The sequence below is a fragment of the Molothrus aeneus genome, chromosome 4, assembly GCF_037042795.1.
Source record: "Molothrus aeneus isolate 106 chromosome 4, BPBGC_Maene_1.0, whole genome shotgun sequence".
NCBI lineage: Eukaryota > Metazoa > Chordata > Aves > Passeriformes > Icteridae > Molothrus > Molothrus aeneus.
The window spans coordinates 46,994,304-47,019,587 of record NC_089649.1 but is presented as its reverse complement, the minus strand read 5'-3'; the positions used below and the strand labels follow the sequence as shown (position 1 = coordinate 47,019,587).

Here is a 25,284-nt window from a genome sequence, read left to right as displayed (position 1 = left end):
AGCCCTCGGACGCGGCCAAGCCCAGGGAAGGGGCCCGGGCTGGCATTACCATCTCCATTACACCTGCGCCGCCCGAAGAATACTGCCGAAGGGACAGCAGAGCGAGCTGACATCTAGCCATGGCCAAAGACTTAAAGAGCCTGGTGGGCGCGGGAAGCGCCCGGGAGCTGCAGGAGAAGCTGGAGAGCTGGCAGCAGAACTACGAGGTGAGTCCTGCCACTCCTCGGGGCCAGAGGCAGCCGCCCTCGCTCGGCGTTCCACGGGCGGTCTGGGACACTGCCCGGAACGCGCGTCCAGTTAGCGCAGTTTTAACACCCTGTTAAGCTCCCACAGCTTCGGTTATTTGGCTTTTTGTCCGTGACAAGGTTCCCTGAAAAGAAGGGTTGGAGGCTTAAAGTGAGATTTGATCGGTACCGGCTGTGCTTAGAAGAGAGGAGAGCGTTGAAAAACGGCCGGTGAAAGGACTACGGCTGGGGTCATGCTCAGAAGGAATGGGTTGGGGCCCAGGAACAGTCAGGAAAACGTGAGGAAAAAGGCTGCTGGAAGTGAGAAGGGGTTATCCAGCATCCCAGCTCTTTTGGGTGGGGAAACTTGTTCGGGAGAAAGGCTGTTAGAAGGCAACGCGCGGCACGGCCGCCAAACGGCTTCAGAAACGGCGGGCGGTGCGGGAGGAGCGGCCGTTATGAGGAGAGGGCTGCCGGTGGGTGAGATGGAGTCCATGCAGGAGTGACAGGAGGTGAGGTGAGGAGGTGAAACAGTGGAAGCAGTAGAGAAAGTGTAAAATTAGGGAAAGATGAGACTTCACAGCTGTGACTTTGCTCAGTGGAAAAAAAATCTTGATAGAATTTTCCGTCCGGCATCCCCAGGTTTCTGTACCTTCGGGATGCAGATAGTTGGTCACGAGCTTGTAACCACCTACTGTGTGTGCTGTAGTTGATGAGAAAAGAAATGCAGTGTTTTCAGGGGAAATCAGTTTTTTTTCTTTTACTTCATGGTTGAATAGGAGTTACAGTTACATAGCCAGAGTAACTGTCTGCAAGATTCATGGCAGAGGACAGTTTTAAGGAGTTTGGGAGTAGCTGGTAAAGCTACCACAGAGGAGGCCAGAGGAGGAACAGTGTCATGTATTTCAAAATCTTGCAAATGGTTGTTGGAGGTAGACCTTAGGAGGGCTGAGCGGCAGCAGGAGCTGACCTCTCCATCAAAAGTTGGCTAGGAATAGTCTTTATGGTCTTGGGAAATGAAGATGAACAGTTTCAGGCTGCTGTTGCAGAAAAAGAGGAGCTGCCAGATGGAAATACTGTGTTATGTTGCTGTAATGAGCTGGAAAAATGCACTTTGCAGCTGTGTTCTTGTGGAGGTGAGCAGGTTTACTGCACTCCCCAAGGCCTGAGGAAAGCATGTTGCAGCAATCAAAACACAAGCTGATGGGGGTATGGGTGGGAATTTCAACTGTTTGGGAAGCTTGTAAAAACTTCCCTGAAGACCTAGAGGGTGATCTATGTGGAAGGTGATACACAAGTTATAGGTAAAGATAAGGAAAGTGGGTACAAAGTGTGTATTCTTCTGGCAGGTGCAGTAGTACCCTGAACAGATTAACCTAATCAACTCCTTTTCAGAATTGCACTTAATGAAAGTGATGTAGTTTTTCTGTTTCCTAGGCATAATGCTGGGTTTTGCTCCTTCAGTAGTATATGTTTCAGTTTGTAACTCTTAAAAATGAGGTGAAATTGCATGCAGGCTTCATGTGACTGCTGACAAAGCAAGATAAGAGCCTTATATGTATTATTTCAGCTAATATGGAAAACCAGATTTTGGGCTATTTTTTAAAATCCAACAATCAGCTAGATTATTATTTTAATAACTGTTGAAAGACTTTAACTCAACTTGTGGTTGCATCCTCTTTATGATGGAAAAGGAGTATGCTTTCTCAAGTAGTGAATGAACTGGGTCATAGAAGTCCTGATGTTTTGCTCATTTGCGTATTAGAAATGAGTATTCAAAAATGAGTATTCTAATGGATCCAGTAAGAAAAGGTTGGGAAAATGTAATTATGGGGGGGTATGTGCCATGATTGTAACAGGAGTAACTTTAAGTAAGAAAGCCCACACAGATGTAAAAATGCACATTAATTTACAGGGGAATTCTGCTGATGAAAATCTGAGCCGATGCTGTGAAATATTAGAACTGAACAATGCAATTCAAAAGCAGCTCTTCTCAATTCTCAATGAAACATCTCAAGGAGGTAAATTGATGCCTTGTCTAATTACTTACACATTTCACATGTGCCATTTTTTCCAACTCTGGCTTTTTCTGTACGTGTTCTTACTATTTCTTAATGTATGTGTTTTCTTAGATGATTGTGCAGCAAAAATAAAAGGCTGTCTCCTGCCAAGTATATGCTGTACTGCTTCAGGAAGTGACAACCTCACTCAGGTGTGTAAGAAACTTATTTTAAGGGAATAGAACTAGGTGAATTTATAGCTGCAGAAGCGCTTTAATGACTTTCTGTTAATACTAGCCTCCCTCAGATTTTACTTAATGAAATATGTCCTTAGTTGCTTGTGGAGACACCTATGGAGACAACTATGTTATTATGGATGAATTTGCTTTGTATAAGAAGTCTGTGTTATTATACTGCTTTCCTTTTCTAGGTACAGATTTGCCATTTACATTTACATTTCAGAGACATAATAGTAGTATTTATGCCATATCTCTTTTAGAAAAAAGAGCACTGTGAAAATACATGTGTAAGCTGAAGGTGTGCATAAACTCCATGCATTAATCTGTGAGCTCCTTTTACTTTTTTTTTTTTTAAGGAAAAAACTCTAAGGATATCTTAACATTATATTATTTCCTAGAGTGTTTAAAAAAAAGTGTTCATGTGTGTCATGATATCACTATGCTCCTGCCATGATATTTGGAGTTCATATGTATTTGGTATTTACTGGAGGGGTTGTAATGCTAACAGTTTGATATTAACAGAAAAGACAGATCTGTTGTGGCTTTCTGGTTTGAATGAAAATAAGAGACTTTGCTAATTCAGGCTAGGGGAAGATCTTCAAGATCCTGAGATTTGACAGTGATGTCTCCATGTTCTTTGCTTTCTCAGTTTTACACCTGCTCTGTCAAAATATTTCACAATTAAAATAGGACAAATAAAAAGTGATATCCCTTAAGAGTTAGAGTCTATTATAAAGCAGGAGTGGTGGTATGCCAAAACCCTCCCAAAATATAAAACAACAAAGTTATTAAATGACAGTACACCAGGAATACCAGTTGCAGATTTGTAATTGCATGTGACATTCAAAATTTAAAGAAAAGCCTGTTGCACAGTTACTAATTTAATTCCAGTACTAGCTGGCCATTCTATGGGTTGTTAAAGGCAGCTGCATGTATAGTAGTGTGCTTTCTGGAATGATACTTGCCTTCCGTGTTCTAATAACTTTTTCTGTTGTTTTGTACACATGAATTCCCAAAACGTTTACTTGAGTTCGTGATTTAGTCAATCAGGAGTTGACTAACTGAAAAAAACCAACTATGCAACACATCTGCAAAATGCTTTGTTCTGATGATTCAGGCAGTAAATCTGCTTATGCTGACCGTCTATAATTTCTACCATGAGGTATAAAATAAGTGAATATTTTACTTTCTATAACTGAGTCTTTCTTTGGTGTGCCTGAAAGGTATTGCTTATGTCTTAGAGAGAATGCAATAGCTTTTGTTCTCAGTTTCTTTAGGAATGGTCATTGCTGAAATATTTAGAAATACATCTGCCCATTATGCTCTAGTACTTTACTGGGGGAATTTATAAGGTAGAACATTCAAGCAGTGTGACTTCATTTCCTGGTAGGATTCAGCTGAAGGAGAGCTACAGCTGAGAGATTTGTCCTGCAAACCAAGGTGTGAACTGCAAGACCTGGAAGACAAACTAAGTGAAACTCGTGTGCAGATCAACCAGATGGAACGAGAGTAGGGAGATTAACTGCAGTTCCCTCTGTTTGCTTTTTGGTTTTTTTTCCCCTTGATGTCTAAATATTGATGGAGATTTGTAAAATGTTTTATTTCTGGCCTAAAACCAGAGTTTCAAAATGCATCTGAGCTCTGTATCGTGTATATATATATCCAAAGTGTGTATATATCCAAAGTGGGGTACAAATTATATAGTCACACCCACATTCATAAATTGACTTGGTAAGTTTTGCTTTTGACAGAGATGTTGAAAAACATGCCAGTATTCTACATAAAAAGGTTTTGTATAGTCCATGACAATCCCTTGTGGAGTTATAGTCTATGAAATGTTGCATGCTAAGCAAACCCTAAATAAAAAAAACAATTGAGTAGCTACAGTGTAACATTTATTGAAGGACCTACAACATGTCACAATTAATTATACAATGTTTTTGATACATAAATATCCAAGAAGATAAAAGCCATTGTCACAAGATGGAGGAAGAGAGTTGGATTTCCAGATGAGTAACTAGGCCTGAAAAGTTTTTGTCTAGTTGCATAAAACATATTTTATGGAGTATTATAATATAAAAGTTAATAAATTGCTTCAGATAAAAGTTTGTGCAGTAATTACCAGTTCCATGGCCATTTAAGAGGTAGCTCAAAGTGGCAGACCCATTCTCATGCATCCTATTACCATGAGAACAATGAATGTTCCGTAAGTCTTGGGTCAGTACATTAAGTGATATAATTTCCTGCCCTTACTAAGTGATTCGAAGAATATCAGTTTGGATTTCCCCCATGCCTATTTCTAGAGCTCATCTTCCCAAATCTGCTTTTCTTTCCCAATTGTCCTTTGTAGTAGAATTCTTTAGTCCTCCCTGAAGGAGCTGACTTAGGATGGAAGTGGGCAGTCTTTCCTCTTAGCAGATGTTGCTGGCCTTATTACCTGTGGTCATCTCAGTCAGCTTGTTCCTTAAAAAGGTGGAACAAGAATCCTATCAATTGATAAGTGTTAGAGCTTTTGTTGATTCAGAGTCTCAAAAAAATCTCACCAGGGTCCTCCAGTAAGGAAAAGGAAGGACAGAGTGAATACCTTCAAAATAAATAGAAAACATATTTTCTTTTTGCCTTCCACTTTTGGTAAGAGAAAAGCAACAGTAATACTGGTATTTGGACAGAAAGCAGAGATTTTGGGATAGTTTTTAATATTAACTAAGAGTAAAGGAGAGAAGATAAACTTGTTTCACTGGTTGTCTGCCAATCTTTAAGAATCACTCCCTCTTTTGGGGACAGCAGGAGAGGAATTGTTAGCTTTTGGTATTACTTGACTAACATCTGTGATATCTTTTGACTGACTAATATATTTCTGCAAAGAAAAAGAGCCCAAGAACCTGATAGAAGACAATACATAGGTTCTTGATCTATAGGACAGAAAACTGAGATGGTTTAGTTAGCGTCTTAAATGTGAGAAAGAAATTAGTTTCTTTTAGACCTGATCATCTGAGCTAGTATAAGGACGCCAAATGTTAAGCAGTGATTGTTCCTATAGCACACAGCGCTATATCCACTTTCCTGCCACAATACATGTACACAATTTAAAGTAAGATCAAGGGTCTGCTTTGTTTCATTTGTTTTTAAACTCTGGATTTTTCCTGTATTTCAGCATAAGGAAAGCATGCTGAAATTATTCAGCAAGCATAAGGAGCTTGGTCAATTATTTTCCTATTTTTTTTTGCTCCTTTTGTTTGATGATGAGGATTAATTGATAGATAGTTTACATTGATAGAAGGACACCTTGTGACTGACTGTTCTGTGATTAAGTCTGAAAGCTTCCCGGTGCAACTTAAGGAGGCTAGAGCAACTGGATGAGTACGAGCAGAAGATTGAGAACTTGCGGGATGAGATTGCTATGCTGGATTGCAAAAAGTCTGTTATCCAGAGCAGGTAGAGACCTTACTCAGAGAAGTCACTGAATCATAGAAATCAGTCATGTTAGGTAGCATGAATTTCTTCCTCATTTAAATTGAAATATAAACAAAAGCCAAGGTTTTTTACTTTGTTATGAAGGAACATAAACTCTTTAGGTTATTTGTTCTAGTGCCCAAATATTTTATTTTAAAGCAATTATGTTAGGTTTCAGACAAAACAGCAAATAATGCACCTTTACAAAATACAGGGAGAGCAGCTGTATGAAATAGTTCTTTTATTGATGAGTCCTCTTTTATAGAGTTCTGCTCTGTAGTTGTAGTATTCAATTTTTACTTGTTTGACTTCAGCAGTACTCTTCAGTGGTACTGAAAGAGGAACAAATCTCCAAAATATTATTAGTTAAAAGTGTGTTTCCTAGGAACAAAGTGCTTGGCCTTATATGCTTTACATGTTACTTTTCTTTCACCTTTTTATGCTTTAGGCCATAAAACATGTTATGAAAATGCCTTCATATTAGACTAACCAGCTGTAGCTTCTTTAATTACTTTGGCTCAAAACTCACCTTACCCTTGTAAAAATTAAATTGATGAAGAAGTCTGCCATAGGGAAAAGCATCTGAGGATGGTAAAGTGACATGAAGCTTCTTTGCATGTGTGTCGTAGGCTTACGCGCTGCACTCCTCCACCATGCCGCCGGAGGTGTGTCTCTCCACCGTGCCGTCTGAGGCCCTGTATCTCTCCTCCACCATGCCTTCCGAGGGCCTGTATTTCTCCTCCACCATGCCCTGTGAGGGCCTGCTCTCCATGCCCTCCGAGGGCCTGCTCTCCATGCCGTCCGAGGGCCTGTTCTCCATGCCGTCCGAGGGCCTGCTCTCCATGCCCTGTGAGGGCCTGCTCTCCATGCCGTCCGAGGGCCTGCTCTCCATGCCGTCCGAGGGCCTGCTCTCCATGCCGTCCGAGGGCCTGCTCTCCATGCCCTGTGAGGGCCTGCTCTCCATGCCGTCCGAGGGCCTGCTCTCCATGCCCTGTGAGGGCCTGCTCTCCATGCCGTCCGAGGGCCTGCTCTCCATGCCCTGTGAGGGCCTGCTCTCCATGCCGTCCGAGGGCCTGCTCTCCATGCCCTGTGAGGGCCTGCTCTCCATGCCGTCCAAGGGCCTGCTCTCCATGCCCTGTGAGAGCCTGCTCTCCATGCCGTCCAAGGGCCTGCTCTCCATGTCTTCCAAGGGCCTGCTCTCCATGCCGTCCAAGGGCCTGCTCTCCATGTCTTCCGAGGGCCTGCTCTCCATGTCCTGTGAGGGCCTGCACTCCACCATGCCGTCTGAGGGCCTGCTCTCCACCGTGCCTACCCTGCCGTCCAAGGGCCTGCTCTCCACCGTGCCTACCCTGCCGTCCAAGGGCCTGCTCTCCACCATGCCGTCTGAGGGTCTGCTCTCCACCATGCCTACCCTGCCGTCCAAGGGCCTGCTCTCCACCATGCCGTCTGAGGGCCTGCTCTCCACCGTGCCTACCCTGCCGTCCAAGGGCCTGCTCTCCTCTACCATGCCGTCTGAGGGCCTGCTCTCCTCCGCTGTGTGGTGTCAGGCCCGGTGTCAGGCCCTGTATCAGGCCCTGTGCCAGGCCCTGTGTGAGGCCCTGTATCTCTCCTCTGCCGTGCCGTTTGAGGCCCTGCGTGAGGCCCTGCGTGAGGCCCTGCGTGAGACCCTGCACGAGACCCTGCGTGACGCCCTGTCCTCCCAAGTGCCGTGCCCTTTGCCCGAGGCCCTGTTCACCTCCCCGGCTCAGGCGGGGCAGCGCTTCACACCGCGCCTGCCTTATAGCTCGCTATAACTTCATTTACGCTAAAGAACGCTTGGAGGCAGAGTGCATTTTGAGGCGATACGTCTGTAACTTGGAGACGGTGCAGAGGATAATATACATTGCATGTGTGGTGAGAAAGAAATATTATTTCTTATTTTACAGGCTGGAGGTGTGTTGTAAAATACTATGTCTGCAGTGGTTTAAATTGTGGGTAAATTAGCATTTCTGTCAAGTGCAGAGAAGAAAAGCTTTCTTCCGTTTTTTATTTTGATTTTTCTTTCTTCCCCTCACACTTCTACATTGAACGCTCAATGTAGTGTCCTACCTGACCTGTCCCAAGATTGGAACAGGGTCAATGATTTATTGTATGGGTACTAAAAGAGTGAAATTTAATCTGAAATTGGTCAAGTGATTTGGTCAGAAAAGTACATAGTATCTGCAGTGATCAACATTGCCTTAGTTAGAAAAATTCTTTTGGGAATGGTGCATTAATACTACAACACTAAAAAGCTAAAAATCTTTCTGTATCATGCTTTCCTTATGCTTGTAGCTATGTGCTTTTTTAGTTTAATTGGGTCCCTTGAAACCATCTAGATACCCCACATTTACCATGAACTCAGTTTGAAGAAAGTCTTCATTTTTTCTGTATTGAATCTTCTTTTCTATAAAAATGGTGTAACACATACCTGTATTAGAGATGCAGCATCTCTTAATGTGTGTGATCCCAAGCACATTTTACTTACTGAAGATTTTTTCTTTCAACCATCATTCAGTTTACACTCTCCAATTCAACCTCTTTTCCCAGCAAATGAAGCTTTTCAATCTTATCTTCTGCAAATAAATTACACTCAATCAGAGAATTCATTACTCATGAGTTAATCTCCTTTACAGCAATGTATTATATTCCTCCTTGTTTTGATGATAGTGGGTTAAATTAATTTTCTCAGATAACTGATAAAATATTAAACCGGGTCTCCTGTATTTAACTAGATGTTCTTTACTTTTGCAGGAATCATTCCGTGCTGCAAAGATGGCCTTCTGGAAGGTGAAAATAAATGTAAAAGACACTTTGAGTATATGTTACAGAGGCGGACCTACGTCACTTGAAGTTGCTGTCCTGGATTATATAGCTTGCCACAAGGATCTGTATGACGTTTGTTGCAGTGTCCATGTAAGTCGAAGGCAGTGGTGATCTCTTTCAGGAGCTAGTAAATTCAGAATATGTAAATTAGAAATGCACTGTAACCTGAAGTAGAAAAGAGTTACTGTATGGACTTTGTCTTGTAGCAGTTTATTTTCTGGAACAATATTGCTAGGATTAGTATATGTATGACTTAGTAATAGCTTCCTTGGTTTGTTCATAGCAGCACATTCTTTCTGAAGTTGTTTTCTGGAATAGTCCAGGGCAACATTACTATGAGGTTCTTATACTGATTTTTAAATGTAGAAAGCTGAGAGGCATATTTAGGGGGGATTTCTGTAGTTGCTTGTGAAAAAAATTGTTAGTGAGTGCAAATTACTCGTGTATGTTTATTTTCAGGAAGTAGTTTGCTGCATGAACAGGAACCCAAAGCTTCCATGTCCAGGAGAATTGGATTTCGTTGTGATCAGCGCTTTGATTCGAGAGTTGTGCTGTTTGGCTTATTCAATGCAGACACTTATTCCTCCTCTTGATATTGCCTATGGTGTTGATGGAGAATGCTTCAATAGGAACATGTAAGAAATTTTTATATTCAGTCAGACTTACCATTAAAGGTTTTGTAGTCTACTTGTTTCCTAATTAATATAGCAGTTCAAGATTGCTAAACATTAATTTAGGGCAAAACCCCCTGGCCTGTAGTGAATTTGGTATGTCTTTAAGGTTTAGGATAGTGTGTAAATACTAGCATGTACATAAGCGTCAACAATTTTTTTTTAGTGAACAGCAGAGCAATTTTCTGGATAAACTTCAGTCTCAAGAGCATATTTAATTTATCATTTAAGAAGAATATGATCATCAGCTTTCCCTGCTTAGTCTCTATCTGCCTTTTTAAAAATGTTTGCATCTTCATTCCTCCTTACTGGCCTGTTCTGTAAAAGTCATATATTTACTGAGATCTTGCAGATGGTGTCATTACCAGGGTCATCAACATGTTTGCTGCAACCTCCAGGTAGTGGTTGCTGTACAACATACGAGTATTAATATGCTCCCATCTCTTCTGGTTTAGAGCTGGGCAAAATCAAAACTGCCTCTTAAAATTGAGAATTTTGTTAATAATTTTTCTTTTTTCTATAGAGTCAAGCTGCTTCTTTAGCAGAGAGCTGTAGGGTGCTTCCATGTTGTCTAGAAAATAATTGGAATTGATAGGTCATAAAAATTGCTCTCAAAAGCAAAACACCTTACATCACTAAGGAGGTCATGAAGAGCTTGAGAAGTCAAGGAGAGAAATAGAGAAGATGAAAGTAGACTCTCAACAGGGGAGTGAAAAATCATACAGGACTACTCAATGATCCTATCCAAATATAGGACAGTTAGCTTTTGACACTCAAAGCTATTGGCTAAATTAGGAAGCAAAACCACTGTGATATAGTCTTGAGATGCTTTCTCCACCTACTTGGTGTGTATGGCCTTAAGAAACCACATTTAATATGTTTTTCTGTGCTGCTGTGGGAGACACGTACATCTGTCTATCTAGCTAGATAAATGTGGCATATGTATATGCTTACATGTATAGCATTTGTATGTGGTACACAGAGATGGAGCAAATTAAAGTTGTAGAAATTAAAATATATCTGTTTATTACATGTGATAGCATTCTACAAACAGCCAGCCAAACATTGTTGTACCCTATGCCTTGCTTTGTGCCTCTGGTTATGACTTTGTTTTAAATAATTTACTAGATTACTTAAGTATAGATGCATTGCTTTTAATACAATTTCTGTTATTTGGTATTTGTTGTGAGTTTGAATCCATAAAGCCAGATGTGTTATTTGTCCTTATAGGGGGCTTGTTCTAGCAAGATATTCCAGGAAGAGGGGATGACTATGTCTGCCGAATTGCTGCTCAGAAGGTTTAATCTGTCAGCGGACACAGGGGCCTTGGCTTGTGTTGGGCTTAAGCAAAAATTAAGGTCTAGTGGCCTTCTGAAGTGTGAGATGGCTTTACTAGAATGTCTGTCACGATAAGTAAACAGTATGTTCTGCTAAGTCTGTCTTCCAAGTCCATTTCTTTTACAGGATCACATAAAGAATACATATTTTTGTGATGTGGAAAGATATTAGAGCTGTAGCTACTTTTTATCAACATTGATGATTTGGAACGTATTTATCTTTTGGCACTTATATGCAGACATTTCTTGTACTGTTTGTTTCAACAGGTACTATCGTAGCTTTGACTCAGATTTCGCAGCTCCCTTTGTGGCCTATCACGTCTGGCCTCCTCTGATAGAAGACGGTACTGTTATTGTGAAGGGAGAAGTAGTCACTAAAAAAATGGTTATGGTACGTATTTTGTTAAAGAAATACGTTAAGGGAAGTCAGTGGATTTCAACACTGTTTTTAAAATGTAAAAAGTTACGTTTTTAACTGTCCCCTATATGGGTGGAGTAGTATATCAAATATCAATTAGGTTTTAGTGCCTCATCCTGTATATAGGATGAATAGTTCCATTTTCCTTCATGTATTAATTATGCAGATGTATGGTTGTTGTCAGAACCTGTTTTTAGGAGATAGCTTACTGTGTTTCTGCTCTGTCCTCAAACCTTGTCTCCAGCATGGCAAGTCTGTCATGGCTTGCAAAGTGTGTCTTTATTAAACCTTCTCTCTCAGGAGAAATTTACTTACAAGAGACTACTTTTCTCTTGTAGTGTCCTCGCAGATGCAGAATTAGAAGCAGAAGCTGCAGCTGTGGCCGTCCTCTGCTGTGTGGTCAAGTAAGCCTCAGCTAAATGTTTGTAGTGTAAACAGCATCAAGTATTTTAACTAGGAATGTAGGCAACCTGTTAAAAATGTTGATGTGCCACATGTACATTTTAACACTGGGAAAAAGTGCCTTTGCTTGATAGTCTCGAATGAGGTGAAGCTGAACTGATAGATAGTTATTGCCTGGTATAATGATCTGTAGAGATACTGTATGAGAAGTAGATCATAGTTAAATTCTCAGAAGTATCAACTGTGTATCTTGGAATGCTTTGCCCCTACTCTGTTGCTTTAGTGCCTTTCTGAATAATAATAGCAACATCTGGAAGTGTTTCAGTCATTTTGGAGTACATATGCAAGACATAGTTCCTGCCTCCTGGACTTAGTAACCTAAATTTACTCCTAATTTATGAAATACATCAAAGGGGCCAAAAATAAATGTAGGGTGAGCAGGAAGGGAAGGTGGTACAAATAAGATATGTGAAACTTTAGCAGAATTCTGCGTATTGTATGGTTACAAAACGTTTTTAATTATTTCTGTTAAAAATGTGTATATTTTTCTAGTTGTTAGTCCATCTTATTAAATGGACATAGGCACCCTCAACTTAAAATGTGAATATTGAAAATGTGAGAGGCTTTGGGTAGGGCTCCCTTTTTTGTGTGTGTGCAGGCTGCGAAAAAAAAAAAAATAGAAAGTTGTTGAACTTGACTTAGTACAAGTAGAGCTGCACTGATAGATGTGCAGATGTTCTGGATATGCAGATTTTCTGAAAGTTGATGGGTGCCCAGGTGGCTTTTTTTGTTACAGTTCTTTAGCACACCTGATTTTCCTTTTCTCTTTGTCTTGCAGGTGCCTCGAAGCCGCAGTCTTTCAACAGTGAGGGTCAAAAGTAAGTGGGCATATTGGTTCCTAGTGGCTCATGGTTTTCCCATTAAGCCCTTGAACGATTGAACAAAAGAACAAAATTACATGTTGAATGTCTCTGATTCTAAAATACTTGCCGAAGTCTTAAATTGGATAGCCTTTTTTTTTTATGGGGGGAAAAAGGCTGAGATTTTTTACTTGGAGGAAAACTTGTTTTTTCACTCTACTTGGACCATTGTCATGGTTTCTCTCTGCTGGTTGCCTTCACTGTGGCCAGTGCTGTAGTAAGTAAAACTTGCTTCCTTCCTTACACAAGAGACAGTTTGCTACTGTACATCTGCTGTCTTCCTGCCTTTCAAATTCCAAAGAGATGGCTAAGTTGTGACAGTGAAGTGAGGGATTTCAGGCTGTATAAGTGTGTGCCTATCTTGAAGCCAAGCCAATTTAGAGATTTAGAAAATGTAGTTGCACTGAAATGTACCTTTTTCTTTCACAGGACGCTGCTAACTGGACATCCTCCTGCAGTGCAACACAACTGGATTCAACAACTTTGCTGGTGCCGTTTCTCTTTGGAAATACCTCAAATCTCTCAATGAATGGCGGTTGTCACTCCAAATGGAGTTTGTGTTCAGTGTGTTTTTTAGTATTATAGAAGGCTTATTTATAATTTTAGAAACACTTCTGATTTTAAAAAAAGTCTATGCAGTACAGGATCATTTGGCAAAATTTGCAAAGTGGTCAGGAACCCATGATGTAATCTTGCAGGTGGAGATAGAATTATTGCATCTAGAATGTTTGCTTCCCCCAGATTCCAAATGATGCAGTTTATCTTGATAGGATGTTTAATATAATGGTGAATGTTGCAGAATGTTGAGGCTAGCTGTTACTTGAAAACAATGTAATTAATTGGTTCTTATTTATAATTTTAGAAAATAGCAATAGTCATAGGATGTGGCAGTCTCAGACAGCAGCCTTTTAATATATCCCTGTGATAAACTGAATTTTCTAACTGCAATGCAGAAATTGCACAGAGCAGTCATAAACTGCCGATACTCCAGCAATCCCCCGGGCTTTATTGACATTTATGGATGAATGCTCACGTGTTCTTTAGCAAGGCAGTAATAGTCCTTGTTTGAATACATTCTAACTTAGAAATTATTATAATAAAAATGTGTAGTTCAATACTAGAAGTATTTTGAAAGTGTGCCACTGAGTATTTGTAGGCTTGAAATATTTGAGGCCTCTTCAGTGTCGCACTTAATGGGATTTCATACTGTATTGATAGATCAGTAATTGTTGTGAATACAGTGAAAAAATCCTGTCCAGTTATCTCTTACTGTAGGCATTTATTGCACTTTAAGTGTAAAAATTAGAGAGACCTGAAGAAACTTAATGGTGATAAGATGTGGGATGACATGCCATCCCACTCATACCAGTTAGCTCTCTGAGCCAGAAAGAGATGACCAGAGCCTGGAGAGGGTGTGCAGATCAATGGAGAACACCTGAAGGAATAGCACCAAGGAATTCCAGCCACTGCAGGCAGAGAGCTTCACCGGGGGCCCAGCTTAAATCCTCTATTCTAAAAAAAGCGGGTAGGATGGGAAGTAAACAGGAGAAACTAGAGACGTGTGCAAGACTGCAAGGGCTATGGACCATATTGGCATCCTGAGAAGTGGTGGGATGGTTCCTGTGTCTGGAGGGCTGGAATGGAAGGGCAAAGGCACTTTATGAAGGAAAGGCATGGGAGATGAATGGTGTTGCCCTCTCTGTCAACCAGCTGGAGTGCATAGAGCTTGGCCTGGGCATGGATGAGGAGCTGACTGGGTAAGGATTAAAGGGAGGGCAGGATCAGGTGTCATTATTAGCAGGGAACTGCTACAAACCACTTGGCCAGAAAGACTGAGTCAATGAGGCCCACTACAGACAGGTAGGAGCAGCCTCATGTTTGCAAGCCCTGATCCTCATGAGGGACTTCAACCACCCTAATACCTATTGAAGGGACAACACAGCAGGGCTCAGGCAGTTCAGGGGGTGTCAGAAGTGCACTGATGGTAACTTCCTTCTCTAAATGATGGAGGAACCAATGAGGGGAGGTGTATGCTGGACCTCATTCTCACCAACAAGGAGCAGCTGGTGGGGAATGTGAAGCTCAAGGGCAGCCTGAGCTGCAGTGACCACGAAGTGGTGTAGTTTGAGATCCTTGAGTCAATGAGAAGAGTGAGAAGCAAGCTTGCTACCCAGCGCTTCAGGAAAGCAGACTTTGGTCTCTTCAAGGATCTCCTTGATAGAGTGCTGTGAGATAGAGCCCTGGAAAGTAGAGGAGCCCAAGGGAGCTACATGATATTGTAGCTCTTTTGGGCTACAATGACATGTGACATGAGCTCCATGTCACTCCAGGGTGAAAAGCAATGTATTTCTACATAGATGAAATCAGGGAAGAACACCAGGATTACCTGCATGGATGAACAAGGAGCTCCTGGACAAACTTAAACAGGTAGCTTACAGAGGGTAGCAACAGGAAAAGGTAGCCTGGGATAAACACAGAGAAATTGTCCCAAAAGCCAAGGATCTGTTTAAGAAAGCAAAAGCACCAGCAAAAGTAAATTTGCCAAGGGCATCATAGCTAAATAAATGCCTTCAGGTGCATCAGCAATTAAAGACTAGGGAAAAATGTGGGTTCTCTCAGGAAGAATACAGGAGACCTAGTTACCCAGGACATGGAGAAGACTGAGGTATTCAATGGCTTTTTTGCCTCAGTCTCCACCAGCAACTGCTCCAGCCACATTGCCAAAGTTGTAGAAGGTGAAATCAAGGATTTGGAGAATGAAGAACTACGGGCTTAGAAGCCCACTGTGATCCCCCTGCCTGGCATAGGTGGGAGGAGCTGGCTAATAAAGAGCAACGGGAATGATGGAATAGCCCAGAAAATAAAAACTTTAATAACGAAAATAACAACAGTGGCACAGGGTACAGAGGCTAGATTCCAAAAAAACCTTTGGATGGGGCAAATGCAGCCAGGTATAGGGGCACAGGTCCAATCAGGAAGGTGAACTCAGAATATGACCTTATAAGAAAAATGTCCTGTAGCAACAGAGAAGAGAAACTGGAAATGACCAAATATAGGAGGTTCTATTACATACTACTCACAAGAACCTATGGTTCCCACTGTGACCTGATTAGGTGTCCCCCCTCAGTATACTGTCTGCCATGGTCTGAGGTCAAAACCCTCTGTAAAAGCATCTGAGCTAAAGATCTTAGCAGGATGAGATTCCACAGAGAACTGTCTTCTGTAGGAGAATGAGTTTGAGAACACCTCAGGAACCCGAAGGTGCACAAGTCCCTGACATCTGGTGAGTAATATCCACAGGAACTAGCCAAGGAAGTGACTGAGCCACTATCCATCTTGTTTGAGAAGTCATGGCATGAAGTCATCCCATGAAGTTCATAAACTGGAAAAGGGCAAGCATAACCTCCATTATTAAAAAGGAAATAAAGAAGACCTACTGCTTGTGGAAAAACCAGATGCATCCTCGTTGTTTACACTCTGCAGGACAGACAGCATTTTAAATGTAAAAAGGTGTCGGGTGCTCTCTGCAATGTGAGATGTTTTTGTTTGACTCTGCAGAAACTGAGGCAAAAAGCCATTAAAAGGAGAGGAGGCACAAAATCAGATAAAAGAGTCTGAAAAGGTTGCCAGAAGAAGCAGGGTTAAGATGTGACTGGCCATTGTGTGTGTGTGTGTAACACATGCAGCAGAGCTGAGGACTCACAGCATGGACTTGGTTGGCGAGGCTGGTCTTGCTGGACAATGCAGAGTAGCACTACTTGCAGTTGGGCTGGGTGCTCTGCCTCCTACCCTCCTGGCAGGCTCCCTAGACACCTACCCAGACAGGGGCTGTGGTTTGTAGAACACCTTGGAGCAGAGCAAAAACCTTATGAAACCTTACCAGAGTGACTAGAAAGGGTTAGATGAAAGTTTTCATTTTTTTCATTTTAGATGAAAGTTTATGTATTAACCGGAGGGAACCAACTTAGGGAAAAAAAAGTACATCTCTTTTTCTTGAGGAATTGTTTGTCTAAGAAAGGCTCTCTGGGCTCCTTTGCCCAGCATAAGACGCAAAGCTGAATATTTCCCACTAGATGGCACTATTGCCTTAAGAACAGAAAAATCAGGTTTTAATTCAGCTGCAGTTTTAAAAGCTATTGCCATAATGCAGTTTGCCAGTAAACACATAATAGTCACAGATTGAAGCAGTATCAACAGATGTCAAATGGAGAATTATGATGTCAAATTAGCTTGCTGATTGAACTATTGAAGTTTGCTGCCTGATAAGAATATGAAAATCTTGACGTATGTGTTGTAAGATGAACATCACTATCAATACATTATTGGAGAAACTGTTTGAGTTTAGGTTTTTTCCTGTTGAGGGGTCAATTTTTCAAAATTACTTAATGAGTCTTTCCAAACTGAATGGTATTTATCTGGTTGTATTCTGACCAATCTTCTCAAAGAACATATATAAAAACAAATCCCAAACTGAAATTCAGATTGAAAATTAACTTCTCACAACATTTGTTCTTTTAAAATTACTTCTAGTTCAAGAAAATTACTCTAGTTCTTTTAAAATTTCTATCTAGTTCAAGAAAATGGCAGCTTGCAAAATTGTTATCTTGTGTGTGATTTTTCTGTTGAGATGGCTGACTGGCAAGTTGCTTCACTATTTCCTTTGTCTATGACTGAAATAGATGTTTTTGAACATCTTTGCAGACTTTTTAATGAAGTCTGCTAAGCCTTTGAATCAGGAAGGTAGTCCCTGCTTTTAGCTGCACCTCTGTTCATTTTCTAATCAAAGACAGAGTCAATTGCACCTGCTGAACCCTCAGGATACAGCTGCAGGGAAGGCTGCTGTCACAGTAACTGGTTTGGGTAATTATGTTCTTCAACTTATGAATTACTATTTTAAAAGAAAGTTTGTTTAGCACCATGCTCTATCTTTAATTGCAATGTTGGTCCAGAATGTAATTTCTCTAATGCTTGGAAGTTTTCTTTTGTATCCAGCCCAAATGTATTCATTTCCTATAGCCAAAAAGGCTATACCTCTTTGCTCTTCTGCCAGTGTCATTATCTTCAGAAGTCCTCGTTCTCTGCCTTTGGTATTTGCCCTACTGTTGAGAGCAAAAATCTTTTCTCCTCTCAACTAAAACCACCAAATCTTTCCATCTCCTCTGAAGAGAGGTTTTTCATTGCCTTGATTATCCTTTTTGGGTGGTTCTGGGTTTATTTCTGTTTCAGTTCCTCTTTCTTGAGTACAGATGACTAGAAATGGTGCCCAGTATTCAGGATAAGGCCTGACAACAACTTTGTATCATACACTTATCATTTTCATTGTACCATTGTAGTGTGTCGGTGGGAAGTGGCTCATTATCTGTGATCAGTTAAGAAGCTTTATTATCCTAAGTTGTTTCAAATTTATGAGTCTTTTTCCCCCTAGAACTTAATTCATCCACACATTTTTTGCTGGACTCTTGATGTCTAAATGCTTTTCATATGAATGGCACGGTTGTTTTAGAAATGCTGAGCTTTGGGCATCCATTTGCACACGTACCATGACAATGTGAATGCCATAGTGCATCATGGTGTATTCCTCTATTGCTAAAACTTACTGCAGGGTGATTCTATGCATTAAGCAGCCTGAACAGATTTTAGTAACCAGCCTTACAAAGTTTCAAAGTAGCTACCTGGAGCTTGATGATGCAAAGGAAAATATCTTACTTAACTCTATTTCTGTCCACTTTGCCAAGACAAGAAATAAATGTGAAGAGTATCACTATAAAGTTCTTGAAATTTTGGAGACCATTCAATGGACAGGTCTCTGTCAATATTAACAGAATGAAATACTAGAAATTCCTCATGAAAAGAATAGAAACTATATACCTGATGGTTTGCAGCAAGAGCTTTAAATAACATTGAAATATTTTATAAGTAATCTAAACTTGCCTTTTGATTTATTGATGACATGGCTCTCATTTCTTAAGACATGATTTTTTTTCTTAGTTGTATTTGCCTATCCCTTAGATTTGATGAGGGCCTTCATAGGCATCTCCAAAATATATGTATAACACTTGTCAGAGAAAAAATGACCCTTCTAAAAATATTTTCTGCCATGATTCTGGATTTGTGCTGTTTATCTCTAAGTTCTGGGTCGTCCAGAGTTTTGAAGTCTGTTCTCTTGGTTGAGTGGCACTTTCCCTAGGCTATTTTGTGCCATTGCTTCTTGTCTGAATCATGCAACCAGTAACAGGCAAGCAGTCAACATATACAGGTGCCTCTGTCATTGAAATACCCTGTTCATGTATCTAAATCTCTGTGCACCCACAGGATATGGTTATTGTTCCCATGGCTCTTCCTTCACAGTTCATCTACTATGCAGCTTTCAGACTAAAATCTTTGGGTCAGGAACAGTTTCTTACCTTTTGTGCAGCAGGACTGGATTTCACAGGTGATGTGTCTGCAAAGCAGATGCGGTCTGACCATATCAGTGCTTGGTGCAACGTGCTCCCCTAGTCCCATGAGTCAGCTGTGGACCCATCCACGCTCCTGTTGCACAGCATGAATCACTCTCTGTGCCCAAGTATTGTGCAGTTAGCTCCATCATCTCATATAAATAAAAACAACCCAGGCATCTGGATGAATGTTTACATGCAGAAATTCCTATGTGTAATAAAGACAGAGAGGAAGGATTAGAGGGAATATGAGCAAAAAGTCTCTTACATTAAGAGCCTTCCTAAGTCACCCCTAAAATATGTGGGCCTTTAAGTGTTCTTGAAGGTAATTGTACACTTTTCCCTTATTTTTGAATAGGCTTAAAAGTAGCTTCCTCCATATCTCCCTAAAGCATGGAGTGCACACAGGGAGCAAAGCTGCTTGAGAGATTCGGCTGGGCCAAGGACAGGAGATTTTTCATAAGGTCAGCTCTTCCCCCCTAGCTGCTGTCCAGGAGACTTCTCAGAATTTGAATAGATGGGCTGTTCTTATAGGGTGGTTTTTGTTGCTGTTGTTGTTTTGGGTTTGGCTTTTTTTTTTTTTTTTAACACGGCCTTGGAATAATATCAGATAAATGAATACTTCAACAAATGGTGAAAGTTGTCTCAGAGAAATTGCTTTTGGCAACTGTTCCTCCTAATTAAAATGAAAGTCTGAGAAGCCTCAGTCTTTGGGAACAATTAATCAAATGCTGACACTAGATAAGATACAGATAATGCTTTGTGCCTATTAATTGCTTTCTACAATTAGCATGTGTGTGTTCAGCCAAATGCAGCCTGACCCTGATATGGTGGGAAGGAGAGGTTTGGAGTGAATGGAGGGCAGCACCTCTCACTTGCCCTGCTGAGCCAACCAGTGCCTTCTCACCTTCCTGCTAACAACTATAAGAGCAATTAGTAGAAAGTTTCAGTACTGAGAGACTCCCAAACTGTCCCCAGGACCCTGCAGTGGGCAGCAAGGGACCTTGTTCTGGTAGCTTAGATGCAGCAGCTAGAACACCTCTGTAAGCATTTGAGTGGATGGCCAGACAGAAAAAAGAAAGAGGAATTATCTCCTGCTGGGGTCCAGGATACTAATTTCCCTGCTGGGGACTTCACTGCTGATCTAGAGTGGTCAAAGACAGGTGTGTAGGACCTCCAAGTTCTGTTTATATTTACTTATTTCTCAAACTGTTATATAATTAGCAGTCATCAAAATCCTGAGGAAATCTGTGCTCCCTGCCCCCTAGAGTGGCAGAGGTCAGGACTAGCAGCTGGTGGAGGTCCTGGGGGAGGCTCTGCCCCCTCAGAGACCTCAGAGGTTATTCCTGTCCCCTGTCCCAGCTTGGGAAGTCAAAAACATGTTGAGAAAGTGCCAAGCAGGAGCTGCAGACAAAACCAGTGTGTGCACATGAGTACAGTGGTCAGGTGAATCCCCCAGGAAAAACATGCAACCAGAGGCTGTGGGAGGCAATGCTGGATTTATGGCAACCCAGGAGTAGGAGATGTGACTCCAAAACCTGAGGGATGGTGCTGGGCAGGCAGGTGCCTGGAGGAAGGCTCTGGAGGACAGCTATGGATCTGCACATGGGGAAGGGACGTGCTGGAGGCTGTGGGACCCAGATGAGACAGAGCAAAGAAATGAAGTTTTGAGCCTATTATCTTCATATGGAGAATGTGTGAGTCAGGGGTGTGGGAGAGCTGAGGATCTGCATGTGCATGCATGAAGGGGAGAAGGGCAGAGAGCAGTCAGCCTGCTTGGCTCAGAAGCAGCAGAGACAGGCTCTCAAGCGATGCCTCCAAAGTAATCCCAACTGTAAGGAGAGTTTCAGACAGCTCAGAGTGAGAGCTGAAGACGACAGAGCAATGTCATCCTCTCAGCTGGCGCTGCAGCCCTCACTCCTGGCAGCTAAAGCATGGAAATAGAAACCAGGGAGCACTTAAGAAAATAAAAGTACACTACAAGGTAAAGGAGCTGGTTAACATACCCATTCTGTGTGTAGGGGCATTTAAGTGTAGGACAGGCACCACATTCTGGGAGCAGCAGCCCCATGACAGCCTGAGCTAGATGTGGAGGGAAATCTTGCCTTGCCATCTGGGTTGTGGCCCAGGCAGGTTTGGTTAACTAAGTCTCAGAGATGTGTAGAAAAACTGTGATTAAGCAAGCCGTGTACAGGAAAGTATTCTCAAAACTCGCTTTAACCACTGCCACAACCTAGTGGTTTCAGAAATGTCTGCAAAGTAGTTGTGCTGCTCCTCCACTGCTAGGCTTAAATTCATAGGAGGGATTTATGCTACAGCTCAGGGTGCCTGCATAAGCCTGTTTTTCCTTTGCTTTGTGTACAGGAATGAGGGTCTGGGCCCATGGCTGCTCTCTGACTAGGCTTATTCCCAGAATAACTCCTCTCCCAGCCTCCTCTGCCCCACAAGGAAAAAAAATCTTAAACAAATGTATAAACACTGGCAGCCTTCAGGTTTGTGTTTCTTTCTGAGCCTAATTTAAATGAACAGCAGACATTTTATAGGCTTTTCCAAGAGAACCTACAGGGGCTTATTTGCTTGAGTCTGACTTTCTGACAGCTCTCTACAAGCCTAATCAAAACCAGACTTAGTCTCTTGTGAAGCAAAATAATATATATTATGCAGCTACAAAGAACCAGGCTAAATGTAGTAAGTCGTAAACCATTACTATGGCAGCAAGCATTCAAGCATGTGTATGTACCACACTTGGATTTTGGAACAAGGGGTGTATTTGTTTTGTTCCCATTGTACAGAAAGTTGTAGTGGTGAGGAGCTGAGAAAACATGCCTTGCATCTAGAAAATGCCCCACTTGTGTAACTTGGAGTTTGTAGCTGCAACTCAAAGGGTATCTCTTCCCTTTGTCCCCACAGTGGGGAATGCTGAGTTGATATCTCATGGTGGGGTGCACCCAGTTCTGTTAGGGAAGCTGTGGATGTGGAAGGCATTCCCTTGGAGCTGGATAGGACAAATCCTAGGACCAAGCTGGATTTAAGGGAGATTTGTCTTTATCATCTTTTTAGGTGTTTTCTTCAATACATAGACCATATTTCTGAAATGTTCCCAAGTCTTTGTTTAGATTAATTCTGGATGGCATAGTTAGAATGGGGAATTCTGCAGAGACAATAAATACTTAAAATGCTTTGACAGACCTCTAAAAGAAGACTTTTTTCTATTTCTAATCATCCCACAGTGTTCTCATCACATAATATCACCTCTGTCTGTATAAGTTCATGTTCAGTTCCTGACATCTGGAAGTAATTTTTCCTTATCTTTTGTATTTTCAAGTGAAATTGTGAAAAGAGGTGCTGAACTGATAAAGCAGGGATGTACCTTTGGGCTGGACCAGATGGTGAGGTGCTGCAAGCAGATGGCATTCTGCCCAAAACAAGGAAGAAGGGAAAGGAAATCTCTAGGACTGGGCCAAGATGGAGGAATGGTAAAATCGTCATTCAGGAGGCGTCAGTCTGTTTAACCTTCCCCTCCTAACAGAGACCTTAAGTTTGTCTGAAGCTGAAGAGACATCAGGCAGCTTTAGATTGTGAGCTTTCCTGTCTAATTTAGATTTCAGTGTTTCCAGTTTCTCTGTTGAACTATTGCGTGACTGAAAATCTTATCTGGTAGCAGACAGCCTGCACTGGCCACAGTGTGTATAATATGGTCCACCTGGTTTCCTTAAACCTTTTGCTTTTCAAGATAGATCAACTATTCTATGCTGAAGCCACAGTTTAACTCTTGCTGTATTGCCTTAATGATTTTAGGGTGATGACAATTTCTTTTGCCTAAAAGTCCCAAATTACCTTTTGCAATATGCCTAGAGGAGAGATTTCAGCCCATGGGCTGAGATTCCTTCAAGCACAGTTTCTGTCCAAAGGGACTATTGACATGGGGTTTTTGACATCCCCTCTTTGTTGTCACCCAGTGATTTGGAAGGAAATGATTCTTTCAAAGCAAGCCCGAGCTCCAGCAGACTAATAGATTTTTATTTCTAGTCAAATAAACATACTTGTGTCCTTTACCATAGTGCAGAACACATCAAGTTGAGCTCTCGGGATTCAGTGTTATTTGAGGTCTGTCTGCCACACGATGCAGGAAAGCATCTCCCACAGAAAGCTGTAACAGGACCAAGACATAGAGTTACACCAAATCTTACATGGTCACGTTTGATAGCCATAGAGTGATTTGGGTGGATGCAAAACTAAAAACAAATTAATTTTGGTTTGTTGTTTCTTCTAGTGACTTTCACTGAGTAAACAGTGAAATTTTACTTCATCTGCATTGATTAGACTGTTTGGATTTTTCATGGACGCTCTGTGTTCAAATCTGTAATTTTGATTCAGGGTCTGTTTAACTGAGATTTTTTGGTGGGTTTTGTTTTTGTTGTTTGCTTTATTATTTTTTTTTTTTTTGTTTGTTTGTGCTCTTTACTTTGTACAAAGCCAGCACAGATACAGATGTATTAACTGCACGGGCCATGTATTTGGTTTGATGTAATTATTTTTAACTGCTCTCTGCACACACTATCACTGATTATTTTTTTAAAAATATGTTGTAGCCATTTGATAGGTTTTCCAAGTTTAATGTCTCTCAGAACAATGCATTGCAGTTTAACTTGCTTTTGAAAGGGTGGATGACTATAGACAAAACATTATCTTGCTTTAAAATTATGTAGGATCTTTTTATTACTTTTTTGTGGGTACTATCCAGTTTTGGCATGAGAGCAGCCATGCAGTCAGTATAAATCAAATTCCTTTAGATATTTACCTTTTCATTTTCTAAAAATATGGATGTTTTGACATTTTATAAACCCACCTTTAAAGTATTTTTGGTATCAGAATTTGGTAGAGTGTTTTTAACCTCTTTATGTAGAAGATGAAACCATTAGAACCCTCTGGATGGCTTTTTAGCAAGACTGCTTTTCACTATGGACAGAAAAGTTGACTCAGACAGAAGCAATAGTGTTACTCTATTAATACAAAGGCTTTTAAGGGGTTTAATAATGCCTGTTGCACTGGTTTGGAATAAAATGTGAACACTTTTCTAGGAAATGATTATTAAAACTGTAATCCTGGATTATGCATAAATTTGGTCAACATTTGAAGTGTGTCACTAGGGACTGATTTGCAACCTGACTTGTGGTGTCTTCCTGTTGCTCTATAGGCCAGGGCAGTTCGGACAGCAGAAGACAATTTTACATCTGAACACCAAATTTTGTGTCGTGCGGACTCATGTAGTGGAAAAAGCCTGTAGATGAAAAACCTATTTGAGGAGAAAAGCCATTCTCCAGGGATGCTGAAAAAGTGACACTTGGTAGGCTATCCATAAAAATGGGTGCAGAAGGGAATATTTCACATGTGAATGCACCTGGCTTTGGAGAGGACCCCACTGACTTTCATTCTGTAAAGGGGAAACAAAAAGGTGCGTTCCAGGTACTTTCATACAGAAAATAATTGAGTCAATATTTAGATTGCCTTTCAAGGATAAAAAAATTTGCCTGTGCACTTGTATTAATGGTGAGTATTCAAGTTCTGTGTACAGTTGAGGAAGTGGCTTTTTTTCTAAAATTGAATGCCTTGTTTTGTGGCAACATAGTGGAAACCACAGTAATGATATTAAATCAGGTTACATTGAAAAAAGCAGACCTATGTCATTTGGAGAGGGCAAGTTCATTCATGAAGGACAGAGGCATAGTAATTCACAAGATTAAATTTGTTGGGTTTTGGGTCTTTTTTCTGCTTCTGTTAAGGTTGGGATTGAAAGCAGTAGGGATGGTATTTTGTGTTCAGACTCAGATGTTTATTTTTTCTTATCTATATCACAGTCTTACAAGTCGTGAGTTCTGCAGTATTCTACTAATAAGTTATAAAATGGCTAAATATTTTTCTCTACAAGGTCTTTTAAGGCTAAACTATCTAATTAAGAAATGACACCTAAATTATTTTCACTTTTAACTCAATAACTAATCTCTTGTATCTTGCAATGTGGACTTTTCTGTTTAATTACAAAACACCACAAACTCATGAAGAAGGTGAAAAAGAAGGACTAGCTACTGCCTTAAAACTTCTATCTTGTTTCACATATAATATTATGTTCTAAAACTTTAAAATCTAAGTTTTCCACCATGTGATATTACACACTTCTAATCAAACTACACACTCACAATCCTAGTTGTATCATTCAATTTTAGAAGCCTTCTCTATGGCCTTAGGTCAAATATAGTATTCTCTTGTGAGTCTGTGCCTTTCAGAACAGAAAGTTGAAAATTCTCAGCATCCAGTGTTCCAACACAAATTGGTAAAACC

At 40.9% G+C, this 25,284-nt stretch overlaps 1 protein-coding gene across 1 annotated transcript; it reads left to right on the top strand.

Moving 5' to 3' along the window:
- Positions 1 to 119: 119 nt before the first annotated feature.
- SPATA18 (spermatogenesis associated 18) lies at positions 120 to 24,229 on the top strand. Its single transcript, XM_066549143.1, has 15 exons — positions 120 to 206; positions 2,140 to 2,245; positions 2,357 to 2,436; positions 3,854 to 3,972; positions 5,776 to 5,898; positions 6,076 to 6,082; positions 6,546 to 7,568; positions 7,621 to 7,809; positions 8,689 to 8,850; positions 9,220 to 9,395; positions 11,036 to 11,159; positions 11,525 to 11,590; positions 12,427 to 12,466; positions 12,938 to 12,997; positions 24,143 to 24,229. Exons 1-14 carry the CDS (start codon positions 120 to 122, stop codon positions 12,946 to 12,948), a joined length of 2,313 nt encoding a protein of 770 aa, XP_066405240.1. The 3' UTR covers positions 12,949 to 12,997; positions 24,143 to 24,229.
- Positions 24,230 to 25,284: the final 1,055 nt, after the last annotated feature.